Source organism: Notolepis coatsorum (genome assembly GCF_963971535.1).
Source record: "Notolepis coatsorum genome assembly, contig: SUPER_7_unloc_4, whole genome shotgun sequence".
Classification (NCBI taxonomy): Eukaryota; Metazoa; Chordata; class Actinopteri; order Aulopiformes; family Paralepididae; genus Notolepis; species Notolepis coatsorum.
Genome location: NW_028174877.1, coordinates 408,361 through 421,937, shown reverse-complemented (window position 1 = coordinate 421,937; position 13,577 = coordinate 408,361). Strand labels below are relative to the sequence as shown.

General features: G+C 43.6%; 1 protein-coding gene across 1 annotated transcript; it reads right to left on the bottom strand.

Moving 5' to 3' along the window:
- Positions 1 to 7,691: 7,691 nt before the first annotated feature.
- hmgb2a (high mobility group box 2a) lies at positions 7,692 to 12,150 on the bottom strand. The gene is made up of 5 exons (XM_084338335.1): positions 12,074 to 12,150; positions 11,119 to 11,288; positions 9,876 to 10,024; positions 9,329 to 9,503; positions 7,692 to 8,879 (listed from the first exon to the last, which is right to left on the bottom strand). Exons 2-5 carry the CDS (start codon positions 11,263 to 11,265, stop codon positions 8,712 to 8,714), a joined length of 639 nt encoding a protein of 212 aa, XP_084194461.1. The 5' UTR covers positions 11,266 to 11,288; positions 12,074 to 12,150; the 3' UTR covers positions 7,692 to 8,711.
- Between the last annotated feature and the right edge of the window lie 1,427 nt (positions 12,151 to 13,577).

Sequence of the window (13,577 nt, the reverse complement as noted above, 5' to 3'; positions counted from 1 at the left end):
CAGGTCAACAGTATATCTTTAGGAGGAGATAGCAGGTCAACAGTAGATCTTTAGGAGGAGATAGCTGGTCAACAGTAGATCTTTAGGAGGAGACAGCTGGTCAACAGTAGATCTTTAGGAGGAGATAGCAGGTCAACAGTAGATCTTTAGGAGGAGACAGCTGGTCAACAGTAGATCTTTAGGAGGAGACAGCTGGTCAACAGTAGATCTTTAGGAGGAGATAGCAGGTCAACAGTAGATCTTTAGGAGGAGACAGCAGGTCAACAGTAGATCTTTAGGAGGAGACAGCAGGTCAACAGTAGATCTTTAGGAGGAGACAGCTGGTCAACAGTAGATCTTTAGGAGGAGACAGCTGGTCAACAGTAGATCTTTAGGAGGAGATAGCAGGTCAACAGTAGATCTTTAGGGGGAGATAGCAGGTCAACAGTAGATCTTTAGGGGGAGATAGCAGGTCAACAGTAGATCTTTAGGGGGAGACAGCAGGTCAACAGTAGATCTTTAGGAGGAGACAGCTGGTCAACAGTAGATCTTTAGGAGGAGACAGCAGGTCAACAGTAGATTAGCATAAAGTTGGCGTGTAATGTAAAGCATGGCTCCCCATAGAACCATTCAGATATCTGGAGGTCAGAGGTCAAGGGACCCTTTTGAAAATGATCAACTATATCGTTATTCAGCTCCCTTTCCCAACCAGCAGGACATGCTTGGTACCTCTGGATTCCCACCGTCTAGTTTCATACCAGACCAGAACCTAGCTTTAAAACTGAGCCTCTGAATCAGCGGGTCTCACGGTTAACCCTTTCACTGCCACACTGACTGACTGACTGACTGACTGACTGACTGACTGACTGACTGACTGACTGACTGACTGACTCGGTGAAAACTAAGACAACATGACAGGGCTGTTGGGATTTGTATTTATTTTTTCAAAGGGCACATTTCCTGTGTTGGGTGTAGGGACTTCCTGTGGTGTGGGAGGGGGGAGGGGCTAAAGACACTCACTGATTGGGTGTAGGGACTTCCTGTGGTGTGGGAGGGGGGAGGGGCTAAAGACACTCACTGATTGGGTGTGTGGGGACTTCCTGTGGTGTGGGAGGGGGGAGGGGCTAAAGACACTCACTGATTGATGGTGCGGAAAAAACTAAGAATGAGATTTTTTTTTTTTTTTTCATTTCTTTCTGGGAGATGGGGTTTTGGTGTACGGATGTTTTGTATAACTTAATGTAAATAGATTTATTTCTAAAGATGATGATGAGCGTTTGCGTGGGCTTTGAATGATGTTGTAAATATCTTAAGTTATACCACAGATCTAATCTATATGGGCGCGATACTGGGTTCTCTCCAGGAATAAAGACCTACTGGTTTTTACTACTAACTACTGTCTGCTGCTTTTGTTGATGTCGTGGTGGTGATTATTATTGTTGTCACAGTTATTGTTTTTAATCTGTTTATTCAAAATCAAAAATGTATTAAAAACAGAAGATTAAACATCAGGGATGTGATTTCTCCATTTTAACCAGATTTTACTAGTTACTAATATTAACTAGTCAGACTCATGTATGTCTTGTTGAGGTGTCGGGGGAATGTGGGAAACAGCTATGTTACATGTTGTATGTATAGCAATTGATGGTCAGGGTGCTGGGAATGGAAATTTACAAGCTTAGCTTCTTCCATCCCCCTTTTCAAACCATTAACACATTGGCGGCCACTGGGATGCGTCTAATATCACTCTAGATGACCAGCATATGTAAACAGACTTGCACAGTCCGTGGGGCTGTTTGTAGAGCTACATCTATACTTTATAGTATTGCTATCTGTCCATTCTCATTGTCAATTGAGACCATAAACCGTCCCTTCAAAATGGCTTAAAGAAATAATTTTTTCATCAATACGTTCTCTTTTTATAGGGCCTTGAATATAAGCGTTATACGGGATTTGGGTCTAGTATATTTCCTGGAAGGCTGGATAAAGGGCTAATAGCTACTAACGTTATATCCAATGGCATTTCCGTTATACAGAAGCTACAGTTAAAACTCAAACTGCATATGATCGGCACGATCCTCAAGCATGTATGCATGAAAGGGGGGGGGGGGGGGCCGGGGACGTCGTTTCTGATTATTGATTACCAATAACCGTGTTCGTCTAAGTAGCCACATACGCTGGTCGCCTGGTTGAGTATCATAACAAGGCCCGATCGGGCTGTAATTTACGTGAAAATTACAGTATAGCAATTGATGGTCAGGGTGCGGGGAATGGAAATTTACAAGCTTAGCTTCTTCCATCCCCCTTTTCAAACCACTAGGTGGTGTCTGTTGTTACTGTTGTCTATTGTTTTGTGGTGGTTGTTGTACTGTTTTGTGGTTGTCTTGTATTGTAAAGGTTGTATGGTTTGAAATAAATAAATGAAACTGAAACTTTATTTAAAAAATATATATAATAATAATAATAATAATAATAATAATAATAATAATAATAATAATAATAATAATAATAATAATAATGATAATAATAATCGTTTCGTGCATACATGAAATGGGGCTTGGACAGGTGAAAAATAAATGGATATAGCTAATAAAAGAAATAACGATTAAAACTCGAGTTTTCTCGTGATTGGCGCTCAGCGGTTGGCGAGTTAACCCAACTTTTCTCGTGAATGAGTTAAGGCGCAATCACATCCCTGAACATACACAGTACAAACACATACTACTACAGTACAAACACATACTACTACAGTACAAACACATACTACTACAGTACAAACACATACTACTACAGTACAAACACATACTACTACAGTACAAACAATACTACTACAGTACAAACACATACTACTACAGTACAAACACATACTACTACAGTACAAACAAATACTACTACAGTACACACACATACTACTACAGTACAAACACATACTACTACAGTACAAACAATACTACTACAGTACAAACAATACTACTACAGTACAAACACATACTACTACAGTACAAACACATACTACTACAGTACAAACACATACTACTACAGTACAAACACATACTACTACAGTACAAACACATACTACTACAGTACAAACAATACTACTACAGTACAAACACATACTACTACAGTACAAACAAATACTACTACAGTACAAACACATACTACTACAGTACAAACAAATACTACTACAGTACACACACATACTACTACAGTACAAACAAATACTACAGTACAAACATACTACTACAGTACAAACAAATACTACTACAGTACACACACATACTACAGTACAAACACATACTACTACAGTACAAACAAATACTACTACAGTACAAACACATACTACTACAGTACAAACACATACTACTACAGTACAAACACATACTACTACAGTACAAACAAATACTACTACAGTACAAACACATACTACTACAGTACAAACACATACTACTACAGTACACACACATACTACTACAGTACAAACAAATACTACTACAGTACAAACAAATACTACTACAGTACAAACACATACTACTACAGTACAAACACATACTACTACAGTACAAACACATACTACTACAGTACAAACAAATACTACTACAGTACACACACATACTACTACAGTACAAACAAATACTACAGTACAAACACATACTACTACAGTACAAACAAATACTACTACAGTACAAACACATACTACTACAGTACAAACAAATACTACTACAGTACAAACACATACTACTACAGTACAAACACATACTACTACAGTACAAACAAATACTACTACAGTACAAACACATACTACTACAGTACAAACACATACTACTACAGTACAAACACATACTACTACAGTACAAACAAACAGGGGTGTAGCTCCAGATTCTGGGCCCCATGAAAGAATGTATTTATAGGATAAAAAAAAAAAAACACTGTCACCTCACCGCTTGGGGACCAGTGTGGCTTTTTCCAAATCCAGCAGTGCAAAAATGCGGAAGCATTCGTCACCGCACGCCACTACGGTAAAGCGCCTTTCTTTTCAGGCCCGCTTTGGGAGCTGTCGCGCGGAAATAGGCTGTCTATTGCCATTCTCTTTGACAAACTCTAACCTTAACCAGCTCCTTAACAGCGCCTAAACTTAACCGTTCTAACCTTAACCAACTCCGAAACAATGCCTAACCTTAACCTTAACCTTAACCATGCCTAACCTTAACCATAGAAAGAATATTGCCATTCTCTTTGACAAACTCTAACCTTAACCAGCTCCTTAACAGCGCCTAAACTTAACCGTTCTAACCTTAACCAACTCCGAAACAATGCCTAACCTTAACCTTAACCATAACCATGCCTAACCTTAACCCGCGAAAGAATACACGTTAAAAAAAAATCACGTTAAAAAAAATATATTTGACGGGATTCGAACTCACCAGCAACTAGCTGTAGGATCCACAGCCATGGCGTCAATGCATGTGTGTGTGTGTGCCGCTCCAATTGCATGTCCAGTTCGTTGCATGCCGAATAAAGACCCCCTAAAGAGGTCCTGCATTATTATCATTATTCCCATCCGCTCCACCATTACTCTAGTCAACTGAACTAACCAGACAGACATCCTGACTGAATGAATGAGATCAGGGTCGGCCAAAGGAGAACAGATGGGTCTTGAGCGAGGATTTAAAAACGTTGACAGAGTCGAAGGCGGGTAATTTATTCCACAGGTAGGGAGCGCGGTAGTCAAAGGCTCTGTGGCCGGCGGATTTATTTTACAGATGATTCTAACAGTATTTACAGATCTAAAATACAGATGATTCTAACAGTATTTATCATATAAAACACAGATGATTCTAACTGTCTTTATCATATAAAACACAGATGATTCTTTTTTTGATCCACTTTTTCTCCCATTTTCTATATTTTTCTCCCATCCCAATTTCGTATCATCCAATTCAACCCTCCCCTGTCACGGACGCTGTTTCTTGCCTCCCACAAGCCGGCTGCAATGTGGACTAAGTCATACAGAGCACAAGTCCCCTCCGGTACTTGAGGTAACAGCAGTCGCATCTTTTCACCTGCGCAGCTCGATCTCTCAGTGGCGAGGAGTAACGCGTGGGAGGCTCACGCTGCCCCCGACACTTCCTGATTCTACTGCGCAGGCGCACCAACCGACCTGTAGGAGTCGCTGTCCACAACGCCCGATCCCCACCCATCAGTTTCCCACCCCCTAATACGGCCAATGTGTATTAGTGCGGACGACCAGCTAAACTGAAAGCAAATGTGGAGCGCTGGGCTCGAACAGGTAAGCCCAGCGTCTCCGTCATTCATGGCAAGCGCCTTGCCCACTACGCTACGTAGCCGCCCCCCCCAAAACACAGATGATTCTAACAGTCTTTATCATATAAAACACAGATGATTCTAACAGTCTTTATCATATAAAACACAGATGATTCTAACAGTCTTTATCATATAAAACAATAATTATAATAATTTATAATAATGGGATAAGGTGCCAACAAGAACTACCCCTATTGACCTCTGACCCTGAAGAAGAGGAGCAGAAAATAGGGAGGATGAATGAAGGGACAAAAATAACAGCAATAAGAGAGACGGATAGAGAAGGGAGAGAGAGAGGGAGAGAGAAGGGTCTTATTCCAGTTGAGGGCAGCTGTGAGAGAGAGAGAGGGAGATAGAGACAGAGGGGGAGAGAGGGAGAGACAGAGAGAGGGGGGAGAGAGAGAGGGGGAGATAGAGACAGAGGGGGAGAGAGGGAGACAGAGAGAGGGGGGAGAGAGAGAGAGAGACAGAGAGAGGGGGAGATAGAGACAGAGGGAGACAGAGAGAGGGGGGGAGAGAGAGACAGATAGGGAGAGAGACAGAGAGAGGGAGAGACAGAGAGAGGGGGGAGAGAGAGAGAGACAGAGAGAGAGGGGGAGATAGAGACAGAGGGGGAGAGAGGGGGGAGAGAGAGGGGGAGAGAGAGAGAGAGGGGGAGATAGAGACAGAGGGGGAGAGAGGGAGACAGAGAGAGGGGGGAGAGAGACAGAGAGAGAGGGGGAGATAGAGACAGAGGGAGACAGAGAGAGGGGGGGAGAGAGACAGAGAGAGGGAGAGACAGAGAGAGAGGGGGAGATCGAGACAGAGGGGGAGAGAGGGAGACAGAGGGGGGAGAGAGAGAGAGAGAGGGGGAGATAGAGACAGAGGGGGAGAGAGGGAGACAGAGAGGGGGAGAGAGAGACAGATAGGGAGAGAGACAGAGAGAGGGAGAGACAGAGAGAGAGATAAAGATATACTCTGTGCTTCATGCTGCTTCAGTGCAGAGGAGAGCAGAGCAGAAGGTAGGAACTCTAATCTAATATCGGTCACTCTTATAGAATAAGGACGTCCACATGACTGCAATAGGACACGGTGTAGATGGACAGACGAGGACAGTGTTCCGTCAGTCAGTCCCCTTCAGGACAGGAACCATACGACTGTTCTGTTCAGTTTGACAGTATTTGTGTAGTGTTTGCTGTTGTAAAATGTACCCAAATCACTTGGAGTGTGAATGTGATGCATGACCAGAAACTACTCAACCTTTACTGTCTTTAACTATGAATGAACACAACACTCTAACGTACCATCTTTAGATAAAGTACTCAACATTTACGGTCTTTAACTATGAATGAACACAACACTAACTCACCATCTTTAGATAATAAAGTACTTAACCTCTACTGTCTTTAACTATGAATGAACACAACACTCTAACTTACCATCTTTAGATAATAAAGTACTTAACCTCTACTGTCTTTAACTATGAATGAACACAACACTAACTTACCGTCTTTAGATAATAAAGTACTTAACCTCTACTGTCTTTAACTATGAATGAACACAACACTAACTTACCATCTTTAGATAATAAAGTACTCAACCTCTACCGTCTTTAACTATGAATGAACACAACACTAACTTACCATCTTTAGATAAAGTATTTGTATTTAGAGGGAAAAAGAGAAAAAGAAAGTGAGAACAAGTGTCTAGTGAGCTGTACTGTACCCATTCTGGAATCTGTTAATACAATTTTGAATCAATCAAACCAGTGGAAGTCTGAAGCTCCAGCCAGGCTCCACCACTACGCTGAAGATCACACAGCACCTGCCCCGAAAGCAAAGGACAAACGTCAACCGCCCGAGGACAGTCAGTCGTAGGACGCTTCGCAGCAGAAGTGGGGTCTCGTGGACAGTGCCCAGTGTGAATGCGGGGAACCATTACAAACTGTGGAACAGCAGCTGCCACCGAATGGCGACCTGGACGACTGGCGTGCCTCAACCGAGCTGAAGGCCTAAGGTCTTACGCCAGAGATATACGAGCAAAGAAACCAGATCTGGGCCACTTTAGTCTGAATTTCCGAGAAACCTCTTCAGCTAAAATAAACCAAGTGTTCTTGCAGTCTTTAAAGACAACGTTCCAAACCAATTTAACCCATTTAGACATAAAACACCTGCTAATATTATATATATATTATATAGTCTGCATATACACACACAATGTTTCAATGGGTTAAGAGCACTTTGAATATAACTTAATATTTATTTCATGACCATGAAGGACTATAGTGATTTCATACCTCAAGGACACATTATTGCAACATGGAAGTAACTTCCTAAGACTCATAAGACCCCTTTCTAAAATCATTAGCAGCTGCACCCGTTAAGATCAGTGAAAAAGAAAGCATGACAAGGTTTTAATCATAATATACAAAATTTTATTTATTATAAAAAAAAAGAGAACATTCTACACCGAGAACAGTATTTTTCCTTAAAGCTCCACATTTAAAAATGGTTACAAAAAAACCAAACAAAAAGAAAACTTGAATCCATATCAACTCCTAGATATATCTTCCTGGTGAAGCGGCAGTGAGACGACGAGAGGACGAACACCAGCCACTAAGAAACAAAGCAGTGCTTCAAAAAGAGAACAAGAAAACTCAGCTGTTAAAATGTACACGGCGGCCGCGTCGACCTGCAGGGTCACAAGAAGCACCTGAAGACGTCGTCCAGGAGACAGAACAAGGTCGGATCTTCAGAACCGCAGGAAACAGAACACCCCACCCCCCCACTAATCTACCATCTTAAAATGGCCACTCGGCTGGGCAGAGAACACAAGATGGATGCCATAGAACATTGTGAAATTGGGATAAACGTTTCCCCCGCAGTGGTTTGTGTTTTCAATGTCCTAAATCTATGATTATTGCTATTGGCAAGATGTTTGAGGAGCTAGCCATGGTGGACTTAATCATGTTCTATGGAAGCCATCTTAAACTGCCAGGATGAAACTACTAAAGGCCGTCCGCCCATCAACTGTGTTGTGAAGCAGTGTTCAGCTTCAGGGTGAAGACGGAGCAGAGCTGCACCTCCTAGTAAAGAACGCTGTGACGCCCGGGTTCAGAGTCCTTCCCGCTCACTCAGGGCCGGTCTATATAATGCAGGACCGGTCTGTACATAATACACCAAGGCATCCACAATCTGACCGTTACCGCTCTGAAACTCGTGGGTTAGCGGTACGGTTAAGCTTGGGACGTCTTGGTTTTTTTACACAGCGCCGTGGCGGACTGGGAACCCGGGTGCGAGTCCTTTAACATGGAACTACGAGAGGTAGGAGAAGTGGGGGAGAGAGAGCTAGATCAAACATTGCATTGCAGGTTTCACATCATCGTTTTGTAAATAACCACTCCCGCCACTAGAGGTCAGGAGTCGACCCGTCTAATCATCATCCTCGTCATCCGAATCTTCCTCCTCATCGTCGTCGTCGTCATCATCATCGTCGTCCTCAGCCGCCACGTGCTCCACCTTCTTGGGCCGGCCGGGGCCACCCTTCTTCCCGGTTTCGGGCTTGGCGGGGGCAGTCTTGGCGCGGTAGGCAGCCACGTCCTGCAGGGACCAAGGGGACCGGATTAGTAAAGAACCAGTAATGTAGTGATTAAACTGGGTATAAGATATACAATACATATTTATGTCCCATCATTACCCTGCCCATAGCGCATCCCCTGTGCTGCTACAACGCCTGAATTTTGCCATCAATAAAGGAATACATTATGCAGCAAAGCAATTTGATACTGGTGTTTTACAATTTGGGATATTATATTACTGCATGGCATCAGAACATGGTTATATTATATATGGAAATCAGTTTGAAACCACCACACCGCCATGGTACCACCCGTTCTCCATTCACAAGCAGACGTCATCAAACTAAATCCTGTGTGTTTTGGGTCTAGTTCACATGAATGATCCTCTCATTTGCCATTATGTAATCAAGTGCATGTGTATCACCGGCGTTCACCGCCTAGTGGGAGTAAATATTTATAGCGCATCCATACCTTCTCGTACTGGGCCTTGAGCTTGCCGGCCTTCTGCTCGAAGGGAACCTTGTCCTTGGGGGTCTGCTTGCCCCAGAGCTCGCCCAGCTTCTTGGCCGTGTCGCCGATGGAGATGCCGGGGAACTCGGCCTTGATGGCGGGGCGATGCTCCGAGCAGAACACGAAGAATGCAGATCTGGAGACGCAACAGAACCCATCAGTACACATGTAATTATTTGTCAATTGCTTCCATGTCTAAGATTATTTGTATTGTATTGCATTTAGTTTGTTATTTCAAGTTTGTGTGTTTATAGTCGTTAGAGATAAATAAATATCAATTCAAGCCAGTCGTCGACAAAGTACACTAGTTCCATGTAATATCTCATCATAGAACAAGACAGCGTTTTTGTACTGCATTTGGTCTTTTTACTGTGTGGAGCACAACATTAGAGGGCCATACAGATCTAAACATTTCACTGTAATGTACATTATATGTGACAAACTTGGACCAGAGATCAGCCACAAAGTGTTGACGCAGTAACTGTGGTGTATTGGCTGCAGCACTCACGGTGGCCTCTTGGGGGCGTTGGGGTCCTTCTTTCTCTTGGCTCCCTTGGTTCCCTTGGGAGGGACGTAGTGGACCATCTCGGCGTCGTACCGCACCTTGTCCTTCTTGGCCATGTCTTCGAACCTCACCTTCTCCTTGGGAGACATGGTCTGTGGAACAAATGGAACAAACGTTCAGATCCTCAGTCTTGGAAGAACTGTGTAATTAATTAAAGACTCTTTCGCCACAGCATTTTGCTCCCAAACAAAACATGATTCATCATGATCACCACCGTTCAAAACAGCCAAATACTGCTGTGAAACTAATACCCAGCATGCATAGAGACAGAACTATTTTTACTCTATACCTGCCAATCCTCTCCTTCATAGAGACTACACTGATTATTCTACCAAACATAACCCCAACTAATAGTATTTTGACCATTTGAAACTAAACCCCCGCTTAAATTAAGCATCAAATGAGCTAGAAGACCCTTCTTTGTAATGAGAACCATGTTAGTGTCTCAAAGTTACAAAATAATGATCAAATTGGTACCGTTTAACCCTTTCACTGCCACACGACAGAAGGTTATGTGCTAGTAAAGGGCTAATCTTCAAGGGGTTCACCGGCTGTCGTGTGGCAGTGAAAGCGTCAAATGAGCTAGAAGACACTTCGTTGGAATAAGAACCATGTTTGTAGTCTCAAACAAAAGAATGATCAAATTGGCCGCGTTAAAATGATGCACCGTCTGGCCTCACTGAAGCGCAGCCTGAACACAACAACAACACTGTGCCCCACAGCCTGAGCTGAGCCCAGCAGCAGCAGGGAGGAGGGTTAGACCTTCAGCTGTTGCATGGGGCCAAGCCCCGCCCCTCCTCCCCAAGCCCCGCCCCTCCTTGTTGTTTCCTTCCAAGCAGTTAGTGGCGCCAGTAGCCCCCCCCCCCCTGCTCAGTTACTAATAATAACAGTTTATTTCTAATGCGCTTTACAACTGCAGGGGGCAAATCTACAAAGCGCTACAGAACATAACTAGCAAGAAAACATAATTAATTGGTTAAAGAACATAAAATATGTGGAACTAAAGATTTGATAAGAGTTTTGAGACCTTTCTTCTTGAGCACCAGAGTAAAGTAGTGACTGGGCCTGAGACCAACACGGTGTTTTAGACAATAAGCCACAAGATAATAATAATAACGCCACCAGATCTAATGATTATTAAACACCAGATATCATTAACCCCACACAGTAAGCAGTAGTAACTGACCCTCCAGCGCTCGGAGCACTTCTTGCTGAACTCGGCGAACCCCACGGAGGCGCCCGGGTGCTTCTTCTTGTGCTCCTCGCGGATCGTCGACACGAAGTAGGCGTAGGAGGAGGTCTTGCCCCGCGGCTTGAGGGCGTCCTTCACCATGGTGCTGCGAGAGTATGATGTACCTGGAGGGAACACGGCCACACTGTTATAAACCTGTATATAAACTGTATATCGAGGTGTTAAGCCGACCGTTAAGCCGCTTCGCTCTCTCTGGGGGACAATAACGACGCCGCCATTTTGTGCCTTCCCGCCCAAAACTATGACCAGGCCCCAAACTTATCTTAACATTAAAAACCACGAAACTTTAGGTTTTATCACCGTCGTTAACACCGTTAAACTAACACGACGAGGACCAGACGGCCTTGTTTCAGTAAGTTATTATTAAAACACTTGGTGTTTATTAACTTCCAGCCCGGGTGCTGATAACAGCGGCGGCTAACATGCGGAGCTAGCGGAGCTTAATGGCGCTGGCTCTGCATCGTGCGCAGCATTTTAAGTTAGCTGCCCGTTAGCACCGAGCTAGCTCACCTTAAACTATCTTCCCGTTTAAAAGGGTGGCGCGTTTTAACAGCCTTTAAAAAGTCACACAGCCTGCATTAACAACAAGTTAAGAAGCATTTACACACGAAACTCCCACGACGATCGAAATATAACTATATATAAATAATTATATAAACTCTCGCAAAGTCGACAGAGGCTAGTTAGCCTGACGAAGCTAAAATTAAAAAGGTGAAACGTTAGCATTGGTTTGTCGTAAAGAGGCACAAATGTTGAAATTGGGTTATTTGTGAGCAGCAGAATGACATCAGCAGTAAATCGAAAGTAGAAACTAAATGTAACAAAGTGAAATAGTTGTTTTAAACCACAGATCTCTGCGACAGACGGCGGCGCGGCAGCAGCTTCTTACCAGTTTCCAGCCAGACGACTTGCTCTGAGTGCTGAGACTCTGACTCCTCCTGTGTTTTGTCTCCTCACCGCGCGGCCTACCGAACTTGACGCAACATGACGTCGACGCACGGGCCCTCCTCCCGCGCCCGCGGATTGGTCCTCGCTCTGCCGCGGTCCCTCCTCCCGCGCCCACGGATTGGTCCTCGCTCAGCCCGCGGCCCCTCCTCCCGCGCCCACGGATTGGTCCTCGCTTTTAGCATTTTACGTTCGAATGTAGGTCACGAGAAGAAGGCGGAGGGGTTCGATTGGCTCCCGGCGGGTGCCCGTCACAGGCACATCGCGGTTGTTGTGTGTGCGCGCGCGGCTCTCTCTGCTGTGGTTGGCTGAACGGATGGGGGGGGTTTTAAACGGACGGCGCGAAAAGGTTCTTTGTGTGAAAAGAGTCGAAAACAAAATGCATCCGCTGTCAGAGAAAAAACACTGGAACTAGATCCCGACTTGTTGTTAGACACGGTCTATTATTTATCATTAATTTATTAAATCAACCGCTTTCATCTGGCATATCTTACAAACCAAACAGATATCGATTTAAAAGGTTGTTCCTTAGCAATACAAAAAAAACATGTTTGTGTTGAAATATGAAAGAGTGGTGTGTCCGTGTGTGGAGTGCAATCAGGAAGAAAAAAAAGGATAATGAATTATGTCGTTTTTGTATATTAAATGAACGATTATGAACAAATGGGACTCAAATCCCTTGAAATTAGGGTTTCTTCTGAGTTTGTAGGCAGCAGGGGTTAAACGAGGACATCACAGTGAGTTGGAGGAGGGGGTGCAGTCTGCAGGCAAACAGGAAACTACATTACAAAGTAGATAATTGACTAATAATAAACAGTTGGAGCTTTGAAATGATCCAAATCCACACATGAAAAAACATGACAATAAGTATCACATGTTCATTTAGTGTGTTTATTCATTCATATGGGGAGATAGTTTTTCTCTTTATTAAAGGGATAGTTTGGATTTATTGACATTAAATTGTATGGAATGCAATTTATACTTAGCCAGTAGTGTAGTGGCTGCACAGCTGTCCCGTGGGCACAGTTCTGAACGGGTCCCATGTGAACTGGAAACCCAGACATGGATACCACAACATGCGGACTGGAGCACTTGTTCCATGTGCACACTACACCTATCAGCTGTTTCAAAACAACAGAGGACTGTGGTTTTGGGTTGGATTGATTGATTGAAAACTTTATTAACAGATTGCAGAATGGGTATAGTACAGCTCAATACATACAATTGTTAAGGGGATGCAGACCAGAGAAAGACTTTCGTCTTGTTTACATCAGGGTCCCCCATTTTCAATTCATCATAACATACACGACATACAGATAGACAGTACTGCTACATCTATACATTTATGACATACCAGATTTGCAAATACAGTACTGTTTGTGATACAAACAGTTGGGGGGGACTGTACATTGGAGGGGGTTGGGTTAGGACATTTGCAGGGGCCAGTT

Excerpts from the sequence above, each read along its gene's own strand:
- hmgb2a (XM_084338335.1), bottom strand. The coding sequence starts at position 11,265 with ATGGTGAAGGACGCCCTCAAGCCGCGGGGCAAGACCTCCTCCTACGCC. Across the intron at positions 10,025-11,118 it reads AGTGCTCCGAGCGCTGGAGG|ACCATGTCTCCCAAGGAGAA; the intron begins GTCAGTTACTAC and ends TTTGTTCCACAG. Across the intron at positions 8,880-9,328 it reads TCAAGGCCCAGTACGAGAAG|GACGTGGCTGCCTACCGCGC; the intron begins GTATGGATGCGC and ends TGGTCCCTGCAG.